The sequence below is a fragment of the Myotis myotis genome, unplaced genomic scaffold (genome assembly GCF_014108235.1).
Source record: "Myotis myotis isolate mMyoMyo1 unplaced genomic scaffold, mMyoMyo1.p scaffold_m19_p_9, whole genome shotgun sequence".
Taxonomy (NCBI): Eukaryota; Metazoa; Chordata; class Mammalia; order Chiroptera; family Vespertilionidae; genus Myotis; species Myotis myotis.
Window position 1 is genome coordinate 75579648 of NW_023416401.1, and position 15091 is coordinate 75594738.

Consider the following 15091-nt stretch of genomic DNA (forward strand, 5'->3'; position numbering starts at 1 on the left):
AAATGTTCTCTGTGTGTGCATCTGTGTGTTTGTCATTTTTCTTTTGCCTTACCTGTATGTTACAACATTTTTTGCCTAACAATGAGTTCACAAAATTTAACAAATTTTAGCAAATATATACAACAATTTAATTCCAACACAACAATTTAAGACAGCGGTTCTCAACCTGTGGGTCGCAACCCCTTTGGGGGTCAAACGACCCTTTCACAGGGGTAGCCTAAGACCATCGGAAAACACATATATAATTACATATTGTTTTTGTGATTAATCACTATGCTTTAATTATGTTCAATTTGTAACAATGAAAATACATCCTGCATATCAGATATTTACATTACGATTCATAACAGTAGCAAAATTACAGTTATGATTATGAAGTAGCAACGAAAATAATTTTATGGTTGGGGGTCACCACAACATGAAGAACTGTATTAAAGGGTCGCGGAATTAGGAAGGTTGAGAACCACTGTTCTAAGACAGTAGATTTTTTTAAATGTTCTGTTCTTCAGCATTATCCATATACCTCTAGCGATATGCTAGATAATGGTACTAACGATGAGGATAGAAACATAATTTATCAAGCACCTACTACAAGCTAAACACTTTTGATGAATTGGCTCTAATCCTGAAAATTGCTTTGCAAGGTAAATAATATCTCTATTTTAAAGATGAAAAAACTGAAGTTCCAAGAGATTATGTCATTTAGCCAAAGTCACACAAATATTACAGTGTCTGAACCTGAAATGGTACTGGATCTGTTGGTCCCATGGCCCAGGCTCATCCCCAACACAACCTAAACTTACCATCTCTAAATTAGAGTCCAGAACATGGGTCTGCAAACTTTTAAATATTTGTCTTTAAGGCTTCTAACCCCTGTCTCTCTGCAGTCCTTGAGAGAGGAATAGGGGGAGGGGGAGGAGGGGGAGGATATTGGGCAGGAAGTGGCCAGCTATACTCTCCCAAGATATAGAAATCAGCATGATAACAGTAATTGTTTCAGATGTCAAAATATCAGCAGCAAGATATGAAACATGTTAGAGCAGCTTTCCCGAGAACAGTGATTGCTAGTCTAAAAAGTACTTACCAGAAATGACTTGTGCAACAAAAAAAACAAAGGAAAACTTTTTTTACAAATACAGTTGACCCTTGAAGAATGCTGGCTTGGACTGTGTGGGTCCACTTATACGTGGGTTTTTCTATTGGTCAGCACAGTTCAAACTCTCTTTCTTCAGGGGTCAACTGGTGGTTGGGAATCCACATACGTGGAGGACCGACTTAAGTTATATGCAGATTTTCAACTGCCCAGCAAGTTGGCTCCTCTAAACTTTGTTGTTCAAGGGTCAACTATATACATCCTGATATAAGTTCCTTTTTGCAGAACAAAGCTATAGCTGTGACCTGACTTTGGTATGCATGCAGTAAAGATGACAGCTATACAAGAGGCTGAATAATACTTCTGGCTTTTAAATATTGCAACCCAATAGAGTTGTTAAATGCCACCATTACAAGCACACCACACTGTTCTCACCTCCACTAGATCAAGAAGAAAACAAGCATATAGAAGCCATGCGCTTTCCCTGAAGTCATGCAGCCAGTTGGCAGCGTGGCTGGGATTCAAATTCGAATCTTTGATTCCAAAACCTACACTTACAACCATTATACTAGGTAGTGCAGGAGCCTGGCTGGTTTCTTGGAGGGCTAGATGCTCAGATGAAATGAAACTGCAATGATTATATGGCTCTCAGACCTGGAGGAAAACTTCAATTTGTCCTTGAAGTTCCAGGGTGCTTTCTGAGGCTCACGAGTCTGATGGAGGCTAGCAACTCATGGACCATAATTCTACCACAGGAATGACTATTGGGCAACAAGGTAGTCCACATGCAGGAGAAAGCACAGGACCCCTGCAGGGTGATTCAAGGTCTCAGCTTCCAGGAAAGCCACATTCTGGAAAGACAAGTATCACCTCCCACTTGGGACACATTGCAGGAGACCATTTCGCTTTTCTTGCCCAGCTATGTTACTCTTATTACTTCTATGCCAGAGAACCCTCTACTAATCCATTGCTTTCCCTCCCTCGGGCCAGTTTCATTTCAAAAAAATGCCTGTTGCTGCTTTAGAAATGTCAGGATTTCCACAAATCTCTCTTGCATCACTGCCCTGATGAGCCATCAATCTTAAACACACTAAGCCCCTTTGTGCTGACATTTACGGCAGAAGTGTTATCCTGAGGCTCCAAGCTCTAATTGGCTTCCCTCCTCCAATGCATCTGGTGGCAGCTGTCTCTTCACTTGGGCGGTGCAACCCACCCACCCTCACTCAGGAAGCGAAACACAAGGCTGGGGCCTCAGGCACAGTGTATCCTGGGTGCAGCACATGAGATCTTTCTAGAGCAGCTTTCCCGAGGACAGTGGCAGGTATTAACCTTTCACTCCTGTGCTATTGTCTTTTCACAGGGATTGACTATCTCCACCCAGACCTGGCCTCGAACTACGTAAGTACAAGCTGACCTGTGTGGGGAAACATGTGCACCTTAGGTGTTCTAGTGTCCCTTGTTATTAGGAACATACACATGCACATTTACACATACATGCATGCACACTAAAACTGCCCATCTTGTTAGAGCCACAGCTCAGGCCAAAGACAAACAGACAGGGTATGGAGCCTAGCAGCAGAAAAAACTAGTGGCTTTCTAAGAAGAAAAGCAGGAAACTTGAGGTCTGAAAGGTACAGGGAGGGGCAAATATGAGGGAGGTTTAAAATCAACTCTAGCTGAGGATAGTAGTATTGAATTGAAGGGTGGAAATGAGCCTGTTGGGTTTTTGCTGGATGAAACTGATGGCAAAATGCCAAAAAGTGCAGCAACTCACGTTACATCCATAGCTGTATGAAAGCAAGAACATCATCTTTTTTATTATTGCTGTGTTTATGAGCCCTGCACACTGACTTGCCCCCCAGCACTATGTAGAGCATTTAGTTTCCCTTGACAGGTAATAAATATTAACAGGAAGGCACGGGAAATGCTGTTGGACTAAAACCACATGCTCTGACTTTGACCCAGCAAGTCACTCTGCTTCCCTGAAGAAACCTACAAACCCTTTAAAGATAAGTGATCCCTTTCTTTTAACCCCAGGGGAGCCTCTATTCGAGCATTGGTGTGTTCACTTAAAATTAAGTAAACTATTACTAAGCAATACTTCTATAAGCTGCAGAGCTAAGTATTCAGAATGTTATTTGAGTAGCTGAAGAGGTCATACTGAAGAGAACGTGAACTTCAATAGAGAAAAGAAGTGTTTTGGGATCAACAGCCTGGGTCACTCACCCTAGAGCAGTGATGGCGAACCTATGACACGCGTGTCAGAGGTGACACGCGAACTCATTTTTTTGGTTGATTTTTTCTTTGTTAAATGGCATTTAAATATATAAAATAAATATCAAAAATATAAGTCTTTGTTTTACTATGGTTGCAAATATCAAAAAATTTCTATATGTGACACGGCACCAGAGTTAAGTTAGGGTTTTTCAAAATGCTGACACGCCGAGCTCTAAAGGTTCGCCATCACTGCCCTAGAAAGTGTGTATCGACAATGCAAAAAGAGAACAGAGGTTTTCCACGTGTTCAGTGCATTGAGCATTAGGAAACAGAGCACCCATGGGCCGGGTTTCTCTTTACTGCAGGAGTCTTATAAATCTACAAGAGTATACATAGGGCTGAGCATCTTTTTAATAATTAAAAAGAAAATTAAATGAATCATTGGCACCGTCCAGACAAAGTGGGCCCAGAGAGACATGACAAAAATTAATCCGAAGCTCTGTTCCAAGAGATGAGACTCCACTCCTGTAGACAAGACAATAAAGAACCACTTATGAGTTGCAAGCTCTGCCTCAGTGGTCCATCTGCAGAGTCTTAGGAAACATTTCTCCTCGCCTTCCTGTGTCCTTTCTCCCCTCCTGCAAACACACGTGGAGCTGTCTGCCTGGCTGTCCCTTTTGCCTCCTTAAAGGGACTGCCGCACATAGAGCCTTGTTTGCCTCCTCTCATGCCATCCCTTTCTCTGTCTCCCCAATAGCTGCAGGGCTCTGGAGAGTTCTCCCAAAGGGAGACTGAGAAATGCTTGGGTTGTGTTTTCTCCAGCGCTGTGATACCCACAGGCTTTTCTTACACAGAAATGGCGGGGGTGGTAGCCTGTGGAGGTGCACACAGAGACATTATTAGTATTCTCCCCTGGCTGCACAGGCTTCCTGCCATCTCCAGGACCCAGCACCTCGCAAAGCCACCAAACAGGGCTCTGCTCACTTTTGCAGACCAGTGTTGCTCCATCTTGCAGCTTGTAGGACTTCAAGGTCAGGTGTCTGCTGGTCGGGCTGGAAGACCTCTCACTCCTGCCAGTCCAGTCCCCACCAAAGCCACTTACACAGGGACTAACCTGGGCCTCCTTCCCTGCTCTCTGCCCAGCCCCGCTGTTTCTGTGAAGGGCTGATCCCAATACCAATTGTCAGATTAAAAGAGATAATAATTCAAGAGGGGGGAAAAATTCCCTGGGGCTCTGATGAACTGCAGATACAATGCTAATTAACCTTGAGATTCTGCCAAAACCAGTAAGCTGAAATGGGAAAGTAAAGCATCCAAATTGAAAGGTACTAGCTCCTCTCAACTCTGTGATATCAGAATATACCTGAAAGACTCTGTGGGTTCTATGAGTGTCGTGTTCATTTCTGTGTGCGTATTTTTAATGAAACTGGGCTCTGTGGCATATACAGTATGCCCCCTTCCACCTGATACCTCATGAACACTTTTATATCATTAAATACTCTTCAAAACATGATTATAGGGCTATACAGATTTTACTCATGCTGCATTGTATTTAAATTTTCCAATCCCCAATTGTTGGACAACTAAATTGGTTCTAATGGGTGCCTCATTCCAAGAGGAAGAGTGACAGATAGACAAGGTACCAGAAGGGCTCTGAACTATAGCCTACTAAGGAAAGCTGAAAGATTGGGGATGGGGGAGGGGGTTGACAACTTAAGAGGCACATTAAATATGTTTTCTAATAGTTCCTATTCTCCAATGCTCTATGTGGGATGAGGCATTCAACTAATTCAGTAATTACTCCCAAGAAAATTCCCACCAAAGGATGACAACTGCAGGAGAAAGATTTTGGTTCAGTTAAAGGAGGAACTGTTTAATGATTAAGGTTGATAAATAAAAGGAATTAGCTGTCCCATTAAGTAATGAGTTCTCCATATCTGAAAATGTTCAAGAGGAGTGTTGGCCTGGCAGGTGTTGCTCAGTGGTTGGAATGTCAATTGGAGCACCGAGGGGTCTTAGGTTTGATTCTGGGTCAAGGGCATGTGCCTGGGTTACAGGTTTGATCTCGGCCTGGTCGGGGTTCATGCATGAGGTGGCCAATAGATGTGTCTCTCTCACATCAATATTTTCTCTCTCTCTCTCTCTCTCTCTCTCTCTCTCTCTCTCTCTCTCTCTGTCTCCCCCCCCCCTCTCTAAAAATCAATGGAAAAAATATCTTGGAGTGAGGATTAACAAAAAAAAAAGAGGAGTATTGATGGCCAGTTGGCAGGTATGTGTTGTTGAGGAGTTGACAATGTCTACACTAATCTTAGAGCAGATGACATCTAAGAATTGAACAGAAACTTCAATACAGAGGAAGGTCCTAGTCTTCAATATTTATTAAATACTTGGAACCTTACAAAAATTATGTAACTGATTACAAATTTTGTAATATAATATTCTCTCACCCTGGCTGGTGTGTCTCGGTTGGTTTTGGATTCGAAAGGTTTTGGATTTGACTCCTGGTCAGGGCACATACCTAGGTTGTGGGTTCAGTCTCTGTTTAGGCTGCATACTGATCGATGTTTCTCTCTCTCTTCCTTTTTCTCCCCTTTTCTCTCTCTAAAATCCTTGGGTGAGGATTAAAAATGTTTTCTCTGTCTTTGGTATAAGTGAGAAAACTGAACATCAAGTACCTCATTCTTAATTCCTCAGCAGAGAACCTGAGCCTGAATTGCTTTGTTCAGTCTCTGTGTCTCTCTTACTCTGTGTAGAGACTGACAGCTTTAAAGCTACTAACCAACTTTATCATCTTTATTTTTAATTGAAAATTTTACACTATAATTAACAGAATGAGGATGGCAAGTGGAGTAGACCTGCCCAGGAGAACAATGAAATCAGTGGACGGTGATAAGCTCAAAAATTGTTTGAGCAAAGGATTAACAGACAGCTTCACACCTTGTTAGGTGACTTAATGGTTTGGATGTGATAGGCTAGCCTGGTGCCCTCCTAGTGAAATGTACTTTGGGGAGGTCTGTGTTTGAGTTCCTTCACAAGCAAACCTGAGACAAGGGTTTGAGTGCAAGTAGTTTATTTGAGAGGTGATCCCAGGAAGCAAGAATAGAGGGAGTAATGAGATATGGAAGGGGAAGCAGCTAATAAATGGTACATTATCAAACCAGGGAGCAGCTGGAACTTCATCCCACTGGGAAGTCGGGGACAGTGTAGAATAAGTGCCAGTTATCCCACCCAGGACGGGATACCCAAGGAAGTGGGAGTATTTTTACAGCAACTTCTGTCAATCATTGGTTGAGGGCTGGTCCCAGGAAATGTTAAAATCCCAGACATCCTACCTTCCCACAGCCCTTGTCAAAGATGCAGGTAGGCAGCCAGAACTCACCAGGGTGATAGGCCAAAGCTAAATGGGCTGGGTGCTGGCAACATTTGCCTCGGTGAGGATGACTTGGAAATTTATTAAGGGTTAAAATAAACAGAAATGGGCTGTGTTGGGGAAATTCCTTTTTGCTACAGATTATTTTTAGTGAGAAGTAAAAACTCTAGCAGAGGCTTTTAGACAAAAATGACAAAAATTTCTTCATAATCAAACTAGACACACTGTTTCCCAAACAAGAAATGTTTTCAAAGCTTGTTTTTTTCCATATATTAAAAGAGAAGATGCCCTAGCTGGTTTGGCTCAGCATCAGCCTGGGGACTGAAGGGTCCCGGGGTTCGATTCTGGTCAAGGGCACATGCCAGGGTTGCAGGCTCGATCTCCAGTAGGGGCCCTGCAGGAGGCAGCCGATCAATGATTGTCTCTTATCATTGCTGTTTCCATCTGTCTCTCCCTCTCCCCTCCTCTCTGAAATCAATAAAAATATATTTTTTAAAAAAAGAAGAGATGAGTCAGAGTATACTGGTAGTCTGGTGTTCTTTCTATTTAAACTGAGAATTAAAATCCTTTGAAAGCTGCAAATCAATATATAAATGTAAGTTGTTAGTGTTAATTTAATTCAACAAATCTACATTAAATCTGTTGAGAGTTAGAAGTAAAGGATAATAATAGCTGCTTGAAGTATTACTCTATTGTTCTATGATTGGATTTAATCTGAGGGATCTAGTCCCACTGATAAATGCTCCCTATCCCAAATAATTAAAACTCTCCTTTTTCCATCCCGATAGTAATAACATGAAACAAGTATTTTAGACCAAGTCTAAATCAGAGTTCCTTTACCCCATCTTCTCTGTGCGAATGGTCTGGATATATCTGATCGCTGTGTATTGGACCTGCTATGTCCACACCCCAGAGGAAGAGAGAGAAGCCTGACTCAGGTGTTCTCCAGAGAAGCCGGCGGTCAGTAAAGACACTGGTGTGGGACGTATCTCACAGGGGAGGGGCTGGCAGGCAGGGAGGTTGTTCATCTCTTTACCGTGTGGCCCCACTCAGTGATGTTCACAGCACCGGTCCAAGTCCAGAGGTCTTCAGGAATAGAGGGATACTTCGCCAAGAACACGAGAATTGTGATTGAGGGTCAGGTCCCGCAGGGTGGGTGTGAGTGGAGCCAAACACCTCTGCTTTGCCCAAAGCCTTCTCTGCTGAAGCTACAAAAGTGAAGAAGTGGCTAGTGGTTCTGTAAAATCCAAAGAGAGTCGTCTTGCTGTGGGTGGGAGTTTTCTCAGAAGCAGACCTGAGATAAGCATTGGAAAGCAAGTAGTTTATTTGGGGGGAGGGGGGGATACCCCAGGAAGTACCAGCTGGGGAGAAAGGAAGCTATTCCACAAGGAAGAGCAGCTGAGAAAGGGTTTGTTACAATGCCTATTACTACTGAGAGCAAAGGAGCATGCTCTCACCACAGAGCTCTGGGAAAGTGTAGACAGAGCCACTCAGAGTTATCCATCAACTCTTGTCAATCACTGGTTGAGGGCTGTGTCCCAGGAGAGGGCCCAAGTTAGGGAGGTGGGGGCGCTTAACTCCCCAGCTCTTCTGTCCTGCCCACCATGCAAGTGGAATACAGTCAGCAGACAGAGAGAGTCTTCAGGTGGAGAGTTGCAGGTGCTGACAGAGTCGGCCAGCATGCAAGGATGAAGTGCTGACAGGGTGACAGTAATGGAAACTGAGTGTGATGTTTGGCTTCCTGAGTCATAGTTGTGCAACTTGAGACTAACCTATTAAACCTCTTTGAACTTTAATATCCTCATTTGTGAAATGGACAAAATGAGTATCAGGTTTGCTGTGAAGTATCATTGAGATACCATGTGTATAAGGTCTTCCAGATAACATGCTCAATAAACATTCATTTCCATCTCAAAAGAGCTGAGATTACAACTGTGCACAATGGCTGGTTGCCCTGATGGAGAAGCAGGAGTGTGCCTCAAGAAATGGTGCAATTGCTCCGTGCCCTCCCCTGTAAGCTCAAAGTTCTCAAAAGGGAAGAAAAAGACACCTCAACCAGACTAAGTATAAGATTGAAGTTAGGAAAGCAAAGGCCAAAGAGCAGAGGCTACCAAAATAAAGCTCAAAGATTTATTTGAAAAAAGAAAGGTTTATTTATTTATTTTTAAATTTTATTTTTAAAAGAACATCCAACTAGCAGAAGATAGAGGGAGAGAGAAGATTCATTGCCCATGGCCAGGAATGTAATGAGAAAGGATGTCCCAGTAGAATTTCTCATCTACTCTTCTCTGTCTCAGCTCTTTGAGCTAAAGGATATTCATGGATATTCATAAGGGAGGCCTAATCCTCAAAGTGGGTGAAAGGATTGTAAAATGGTAATTTTTCCAAATGAAGTTTTCTCCAGGCCAAGGAAATTACACCTCCTGATGTTTAAGTGATCACAGTGTGGGACACGGGCTTTTGCCCTGGTGACGTGAAGGTTGAACCACTTCTTGAACTAGGACCTCCATCTCTCAGTTTGGAAACTGTGCGTCATCCTCTGAGCAGCTCCAAGATCCTGTGCTGAAACCTGTACAGATTTGGGTGTTCCTCCTTCATTTTTTCCACAAATTCTTGAGTGCAGCAAATGTGGAAGACTGTGTTGACTCCAACTCCTCATCCTTCCCTAGACCTCAGCTTACTGAGGGGCTTTGCAGAACTTCTCTCTAAAAGGGCGAAGTGTATTTCCCACCCCTTGACTTTGGGTGGGGCCATGTGATTTGTTTAAAGCAGTAAAATTACACAGAAGTGTCAGATTGCCAGTTCAGAGGCCTTAAGAGGCCTTTTGTATTCCCATATGCCCTCCTATGCCTCTACCGTCTCCATTAGAAGAGCATGCCCAGGCTAGCCCACTGTACCCAGGAGGAAGATGAGAGACACATGGAGAAGAGCTACCCCAGCTGCCAGAGCCCATAACACAGCCACCAAAGTCAACCTACAGAACTGCAGTAAGAATCAGAGCTGCCTGGTGGAAGAGCCTTGCCAATACCAGCTGACCCCCAGCCAACCCCTAGAACAGCGGTTCTCCAATGACCCTTTCACAGGGGTCGCCTAAGACCATAGGAAAACACATATATAATTACATATTGTTTTGTGATCAATCACTATGCTTTAGTTATGTTCAATTTGTAATAATGAAAATACATCCTGCATATCAGATATTTGCATTACGGTTCATAACAGTAGCAAAATTACAGTTATGAAGTAGCAACAAAAATAATTTTGTGGTTGTGGGTCACCACAACACGAGGAACTGTATTAAAGGGTCGCGGCATTAGGAAGGTTGAGAACCACTGCCCTAGAAGCAAGCAAGCCCAGCCAAGATCCGCAGAGCTGCCTTGCTGAGCCCAACCTAGATCATCTTGCTCCTAGCTGAACGGTAGACTCATAAGTGATATAAATGCTTATTGTGATATGCTGCTGACATTTTATGGTTGTTTTTATGCAGCAGCTATTACAGTTACCCATGATCGACACCCTCCTTGGTCCTCCCACAGTAATGGCTGTCCATCCTAGCCTAAGGAGAATATAGATTTCTCTGGCCCTACCCCAGACCCACTAAATCAAAATCTCTAGGGCTACACCTTATAACATGGATTTCTTTGAAAACATTCCAAGATTCTGATGATTAATCTCATCATTCATTTTGGCACTTCATTCATTCATTTATTCAGTCAACAATGCTATTTCCATATGATGGCATAAGGACTAGATCACGACCCCTTTGTAGGAAAGTGTGTGCTTTTTTAAAATGTGTGTCCCCCTTAACATTTAGCACAGTGCTAAACAGGCATTCAATAAATATTTGCTAAATTGCATTGACTATTAAGCCGTCATTCATTCATTGCAAATAAAATCAGGAGCTCAATCATATGATGAGCTCCTATTGTTGATGATGGGGACCTCTAGCATGCAGAACCCTCTCACTCCCAGCTCTCAGTTATCTCATAGGTGATGCCACCGCCCCATTCCCATTAATGCATGTCTCTGATGAAAGCAATAGAGGGTCATAGAACTAACTGAGGTTCCCATAGCCAAAGGCCTGGAGAAATATGATTTTCAGTGTGGATAATTCACATGCAAATAACCAAGAGCTGTTTCATGTCTGGAATGTGTAGAAGACAGGTTGGTGAAAATGCAGTTACATTTCCAGATGGGAAAGGCCTCTGACCAAGTCTAATGCTCTTTGATTCAGTCCAAAATTTGGAACATTATTTATAATCCAGAGTTGCTATTTCACCAACAAAAGCTCACCCCTAAGGACCTGTACTTTTCCATTCTTTTGATGGGTTCCTGAAAGATAACTATCTTTGAAGAGAGCCTCTGGAGCACTCTGAAGGGCTGCCAGCGTGGAGCCTGGAGAAAGTGACTTTGAGCCCAGCAGCCATGTGCACACCAGGGCTCCAGGTGGCAAGTGGCCGCCATGATGAAAGGGCAGCTGCTGGAGATGGGCCCAGTCCTCAGCCCTGGATGACTCAGCTGCTGTGAAGTATTGATTGCATGCAATGCTCCAGGCTTTTAGTCTGATTAATATTTAAATAGAACACATTAATATTGCATATAAAATTGAGGTTTAAACAACCTTTGTACCTTATTAAAAGGAGAGGCTGACTTTTTTTGATGTCACATCATAGTAGCACTTTATCATGAGGAGGCCACACTGAATACTGGAAATAAAAATGTTTTAATTATCTGGACAGACCATCAGTCAGATGACTATCACCTGACTCAACCCATGTAGCAGAGGAATGTGCCCATTTTTACAGGAATATGCTTGGATATAAAAATGGGAGAAAAAAATTTAATTCAAATGGAACTACTTGTTTGGACCTAGACTTACAGCTACAGGTGAAAACAAAGAAAAAATCTGGTCAATCAATTTTTCCACATTGCTCAGTTGACTACTTTTTGTTCCATTGCATCTAGTGGGCATTTAAGACACTTCTACTAATTTTCTACTGTATGCAAGATTCTGGGTGAGGGACCTGGATTATAAAATGTGAAAAATCTGGTCCCTACACTCAGGGATTTCGAAATTCAGTAAGGGAGACACACGTGAGTATATAATTACAGCATACTGTGCTCGGGGCTGTCCTGGAAATAAAAGCACCACCCACTATGAGAATGTGGCAGGCTAGAGATAGGAAGATATTTGAAAGCACTTTAAAAACGTTTTTTCACATTGCTACAGCCTATGAATTAATCTAGACCAGCGATTTTCAACCTTTTTCATTTCATGGCACAAATAAACTAATTACTGAAATTCTGCAACACCTGACTAGTCAGGTATTGTATATTTTAAAAAATCTTGAAATCACTGACCTAGTAGCTTGACCTCATGATTCTGAACAAAGCGGGGTTGGATTATAACTGGTTTTGCCTCTGGAGATTTGCTTCCACCAAGAAGCTTAGACTAAAATTCGCCCACAATAATAATTTACTTGCCCCAAATTCTCTAAAGGCCTCTGACCACGTCTAATTTTTTCGACTAAATTTAAGTGACCTAAGACCAAGATAATGTCTTCCAATTCTCTTGTTTATGAGAGAATCAACCAGAGGCTTCATTCCCTAGAATGGACGAATGGATACATAGATGGATGAATGAAGGCAAGGAAGCTATTAGGATTTTATTCTGCTTATCACTAAACATTCCTGTTCTAAAAATGTATAGCAATATTTTTATTGCATGATAAGCCACAAAAGTAATTTATGAAAATACAGAAATATATTCTCCACTGCCTTTGTTTCTTTCTTTTTTAAATCTATTTTTATTGATTTCAGAGAGGAAAGGAGAGGGAGAGAGACAGAAACATCAATAATGGGAGAGAATTATTGATCAGTTGCCTCCTGCACACCCCCTATTGGGGATCAAGCCCACAACCCAGGCATGTGCCCTGACTAGGAATCAAACTGTGAACTCCTGGTTCATAGGTCGATGCTCAACCACTGAGCCACACTTTGTTTCTTTCTTACTCTCTTCCTTACTATTAGTATAGACTCATTAAATTCCCAAGATGTGAAACATTTCCCTAGGTTTCCTACTTTGGATTTTCACCTGAAAGAGCCAAATAAAAAACCCTAGGTGCCCAAGTTTTGCTTGGAGTGGACGCTACAAATAATTAATTTACAATAACTTGCTGCAGCTGTGATGAAAAATGCTACACCTATTGAGGTGACATGCATTTTACTCTTTCTCATGCACCTGTTTTCCCACTGTAGTTCCTTAAAGCCATAGGTCTGGTGTGAAAGTTAGGGGCTTTGGGACCAGACTCCCTGAGTTCAAATCCTACCCCAAGTACTTGCTAGCTATGTGACTCTGTGTCTCATCTCTAAAATAGGTGAATACAATACTGACCTTATTGATGGTTGTGATAAGTCAATTAAGTGGTATACACAGGGCCCTTCAAACCACTCCTGGCACACAGAACACCCCATGTTCAAGGGTGCAAGTTAAGCAAATTGTCCAAGGTCACATAGCTAGAACTTAGCAGAAAAAGACCACAAACCTAAGACAGTGAGACCTCAAAATCCATGCTCTTAACTCCCTCTTCCCTTCCTGCCTCAAGGAAACGTAATGATTTACATAGAGCATTTTGAAAAAGAACTTATAAGGGGGCAATTAGTATGTTATTCTAATTTTTCATGTTTTCCCTCCACTTTCCTTTTATTACAAAGTATGTCAAACATTCATAAAGAATAGCCTTCCTTTGTTTTGCTTTTTAAACTAAGTCTCAGATGTTGCTGAATACAACGTACTTAACCCACTGCTTGTTTGAGAATTCTTTAGCTCTAAAAGACACTTTAAAAATATATTCTTGTGCCCTAGCCAGTTTGGCTCAGTGGATAGAGTGTCGGCCTGTGGATGAAACGGTCCAGGGCTCGATTCTGGTCAAGGGCACATGCCCAGGTTACGGGCTTGATCCCCAGTGTAGGGCATGCAGAAGGCAGCTAATCAATGATAAGTTCTAATCATTGATGTTTCTATCTCTCTCTCCTCTCTTTCTCTCTGAAATCAACAAAAATATTTTAAATATATCCATATAAGCTTAAGCGACCATCTGACCAGTAGCTAAGATGTGCACTGACCACCAAAGGGCAGACACTCAACACACAGGTATGGAAACATGGAACAGACTGATGACCTCAGAGGGAAAGGGGCAGGAGGGAGGACGGGAAGAGATTAACCAAAGATCTTATAAGCATACTAGAGGCCCCACTGGTACATGGATTCGTGCACCATTGGGGTCCCTCAGCCTGGCCTGTCCCTCTCGCAATCCAGGACCCCTCGGGGGATGTTGGACTGCTGGTTTCAGCCTGATCCCCACAGGCATCTCTTGGGAACACTCACCCAAGCAGGTCCACAGATGGGAAAAGTTTAGCCTCAGCCTGACCCCTGGGGAGCTCTGGAACATGAATCACATTACCAAGTGGGTCCCTCCCTGAAGAAGAGAACTAGCATTTTTTAACCCTGTGTCAGTCACTGACTTCCAGTGGTCCTTGGGGGCCTATGTAACTTCCTTAGCTTTGTGACTCCCATTTGTCTAAGGGCAATTACTCTATGAAGAGAAAGCTGTGATCTTTTCGCAGAGCAGAGTCTGAGAAGGGAATCAGGCAGGTGCCCACACTACCTGGGCTGGGAAAATGCTGAGTGGTAACTAACCCTCCAGGGCCCCCTGCAGGATATGCCCAAAATCACATCTTGATTTGTCCCTTTCCGTGTCCAATCCTGTTTCCCTCCATCCTTCACTGGCTTCCTTGAAAGCACATCTATAATAATAAAAGTGTAATGTACTAATTAGACCAGACAGCCAAATGACCTTCTGGATGTCATTCCGGACATCCTTCAGGATGAAGCCGCAGTGGCGGGGGCCGAGGCAGAGGTGGTTAGGGATGATCAGGCAGGCAGGCAGAGTGGTTAGGGGCGATCAGGCAGACAGGCAAGCAGTTAGGGTTGATCAGGCAGGCAAGCAAATGGTTAGGGGCAATCAAGCAGGCACACAGATTTGTGCACTGGATTGTGAGAGGGCACAGGCCAGGCCGAGGGACCCCTGCAGGATCCGGCCTAAACCAGCAGTTGGACATCCCACAAGAGGTCCCAGATTGAGAGAGGGTGCAGGCCGGGCTGAGGGACCCCTTCCTCCCCTCGTGCACCAATTTTGTGCACCGGGCCTCTAGTCTTCAATAAGTCACTTGCCCACAGTCTTCATCTCAGAGTCTGCTCTTGGATCCTCCTTACATTTCTGCAGTCTGGAGCTTTGGGCAAAACGGAATGTTCCATCCTGCATAGCCAAGGCAGAGAGAATATCTGACATAGAAATAGGATTTGCTTCTCAACCATGGTAGCCCTGCTGGCTCCCAACCTACAGGAAATT

At 43.1% G+C, this 15091-nt stretch overlaps 1 protein-coding gene across 1 annotated transcript in view; it reads left to right on the forward strand.

Moving 5' to 3' along the window:
- PCSK2 (proprotein convertase subtilisin/kexin type 2) overlaps nt 1–15091 on the forward strand; it is a 256223-nt gene that overhangs the window by 146966 nt on the left and 94166 nt on the right. Inside the window, exon 5 of the mRNA XM_036323746.1 lies at nt 2454–2491. Within this exon, the coding sequence (XP_036179639.1) occupies nt 2454–2491 (38 nt within the window). The remainder of the gene's footprint in view (nt 1–2453; nt 2492–15091) is intronic.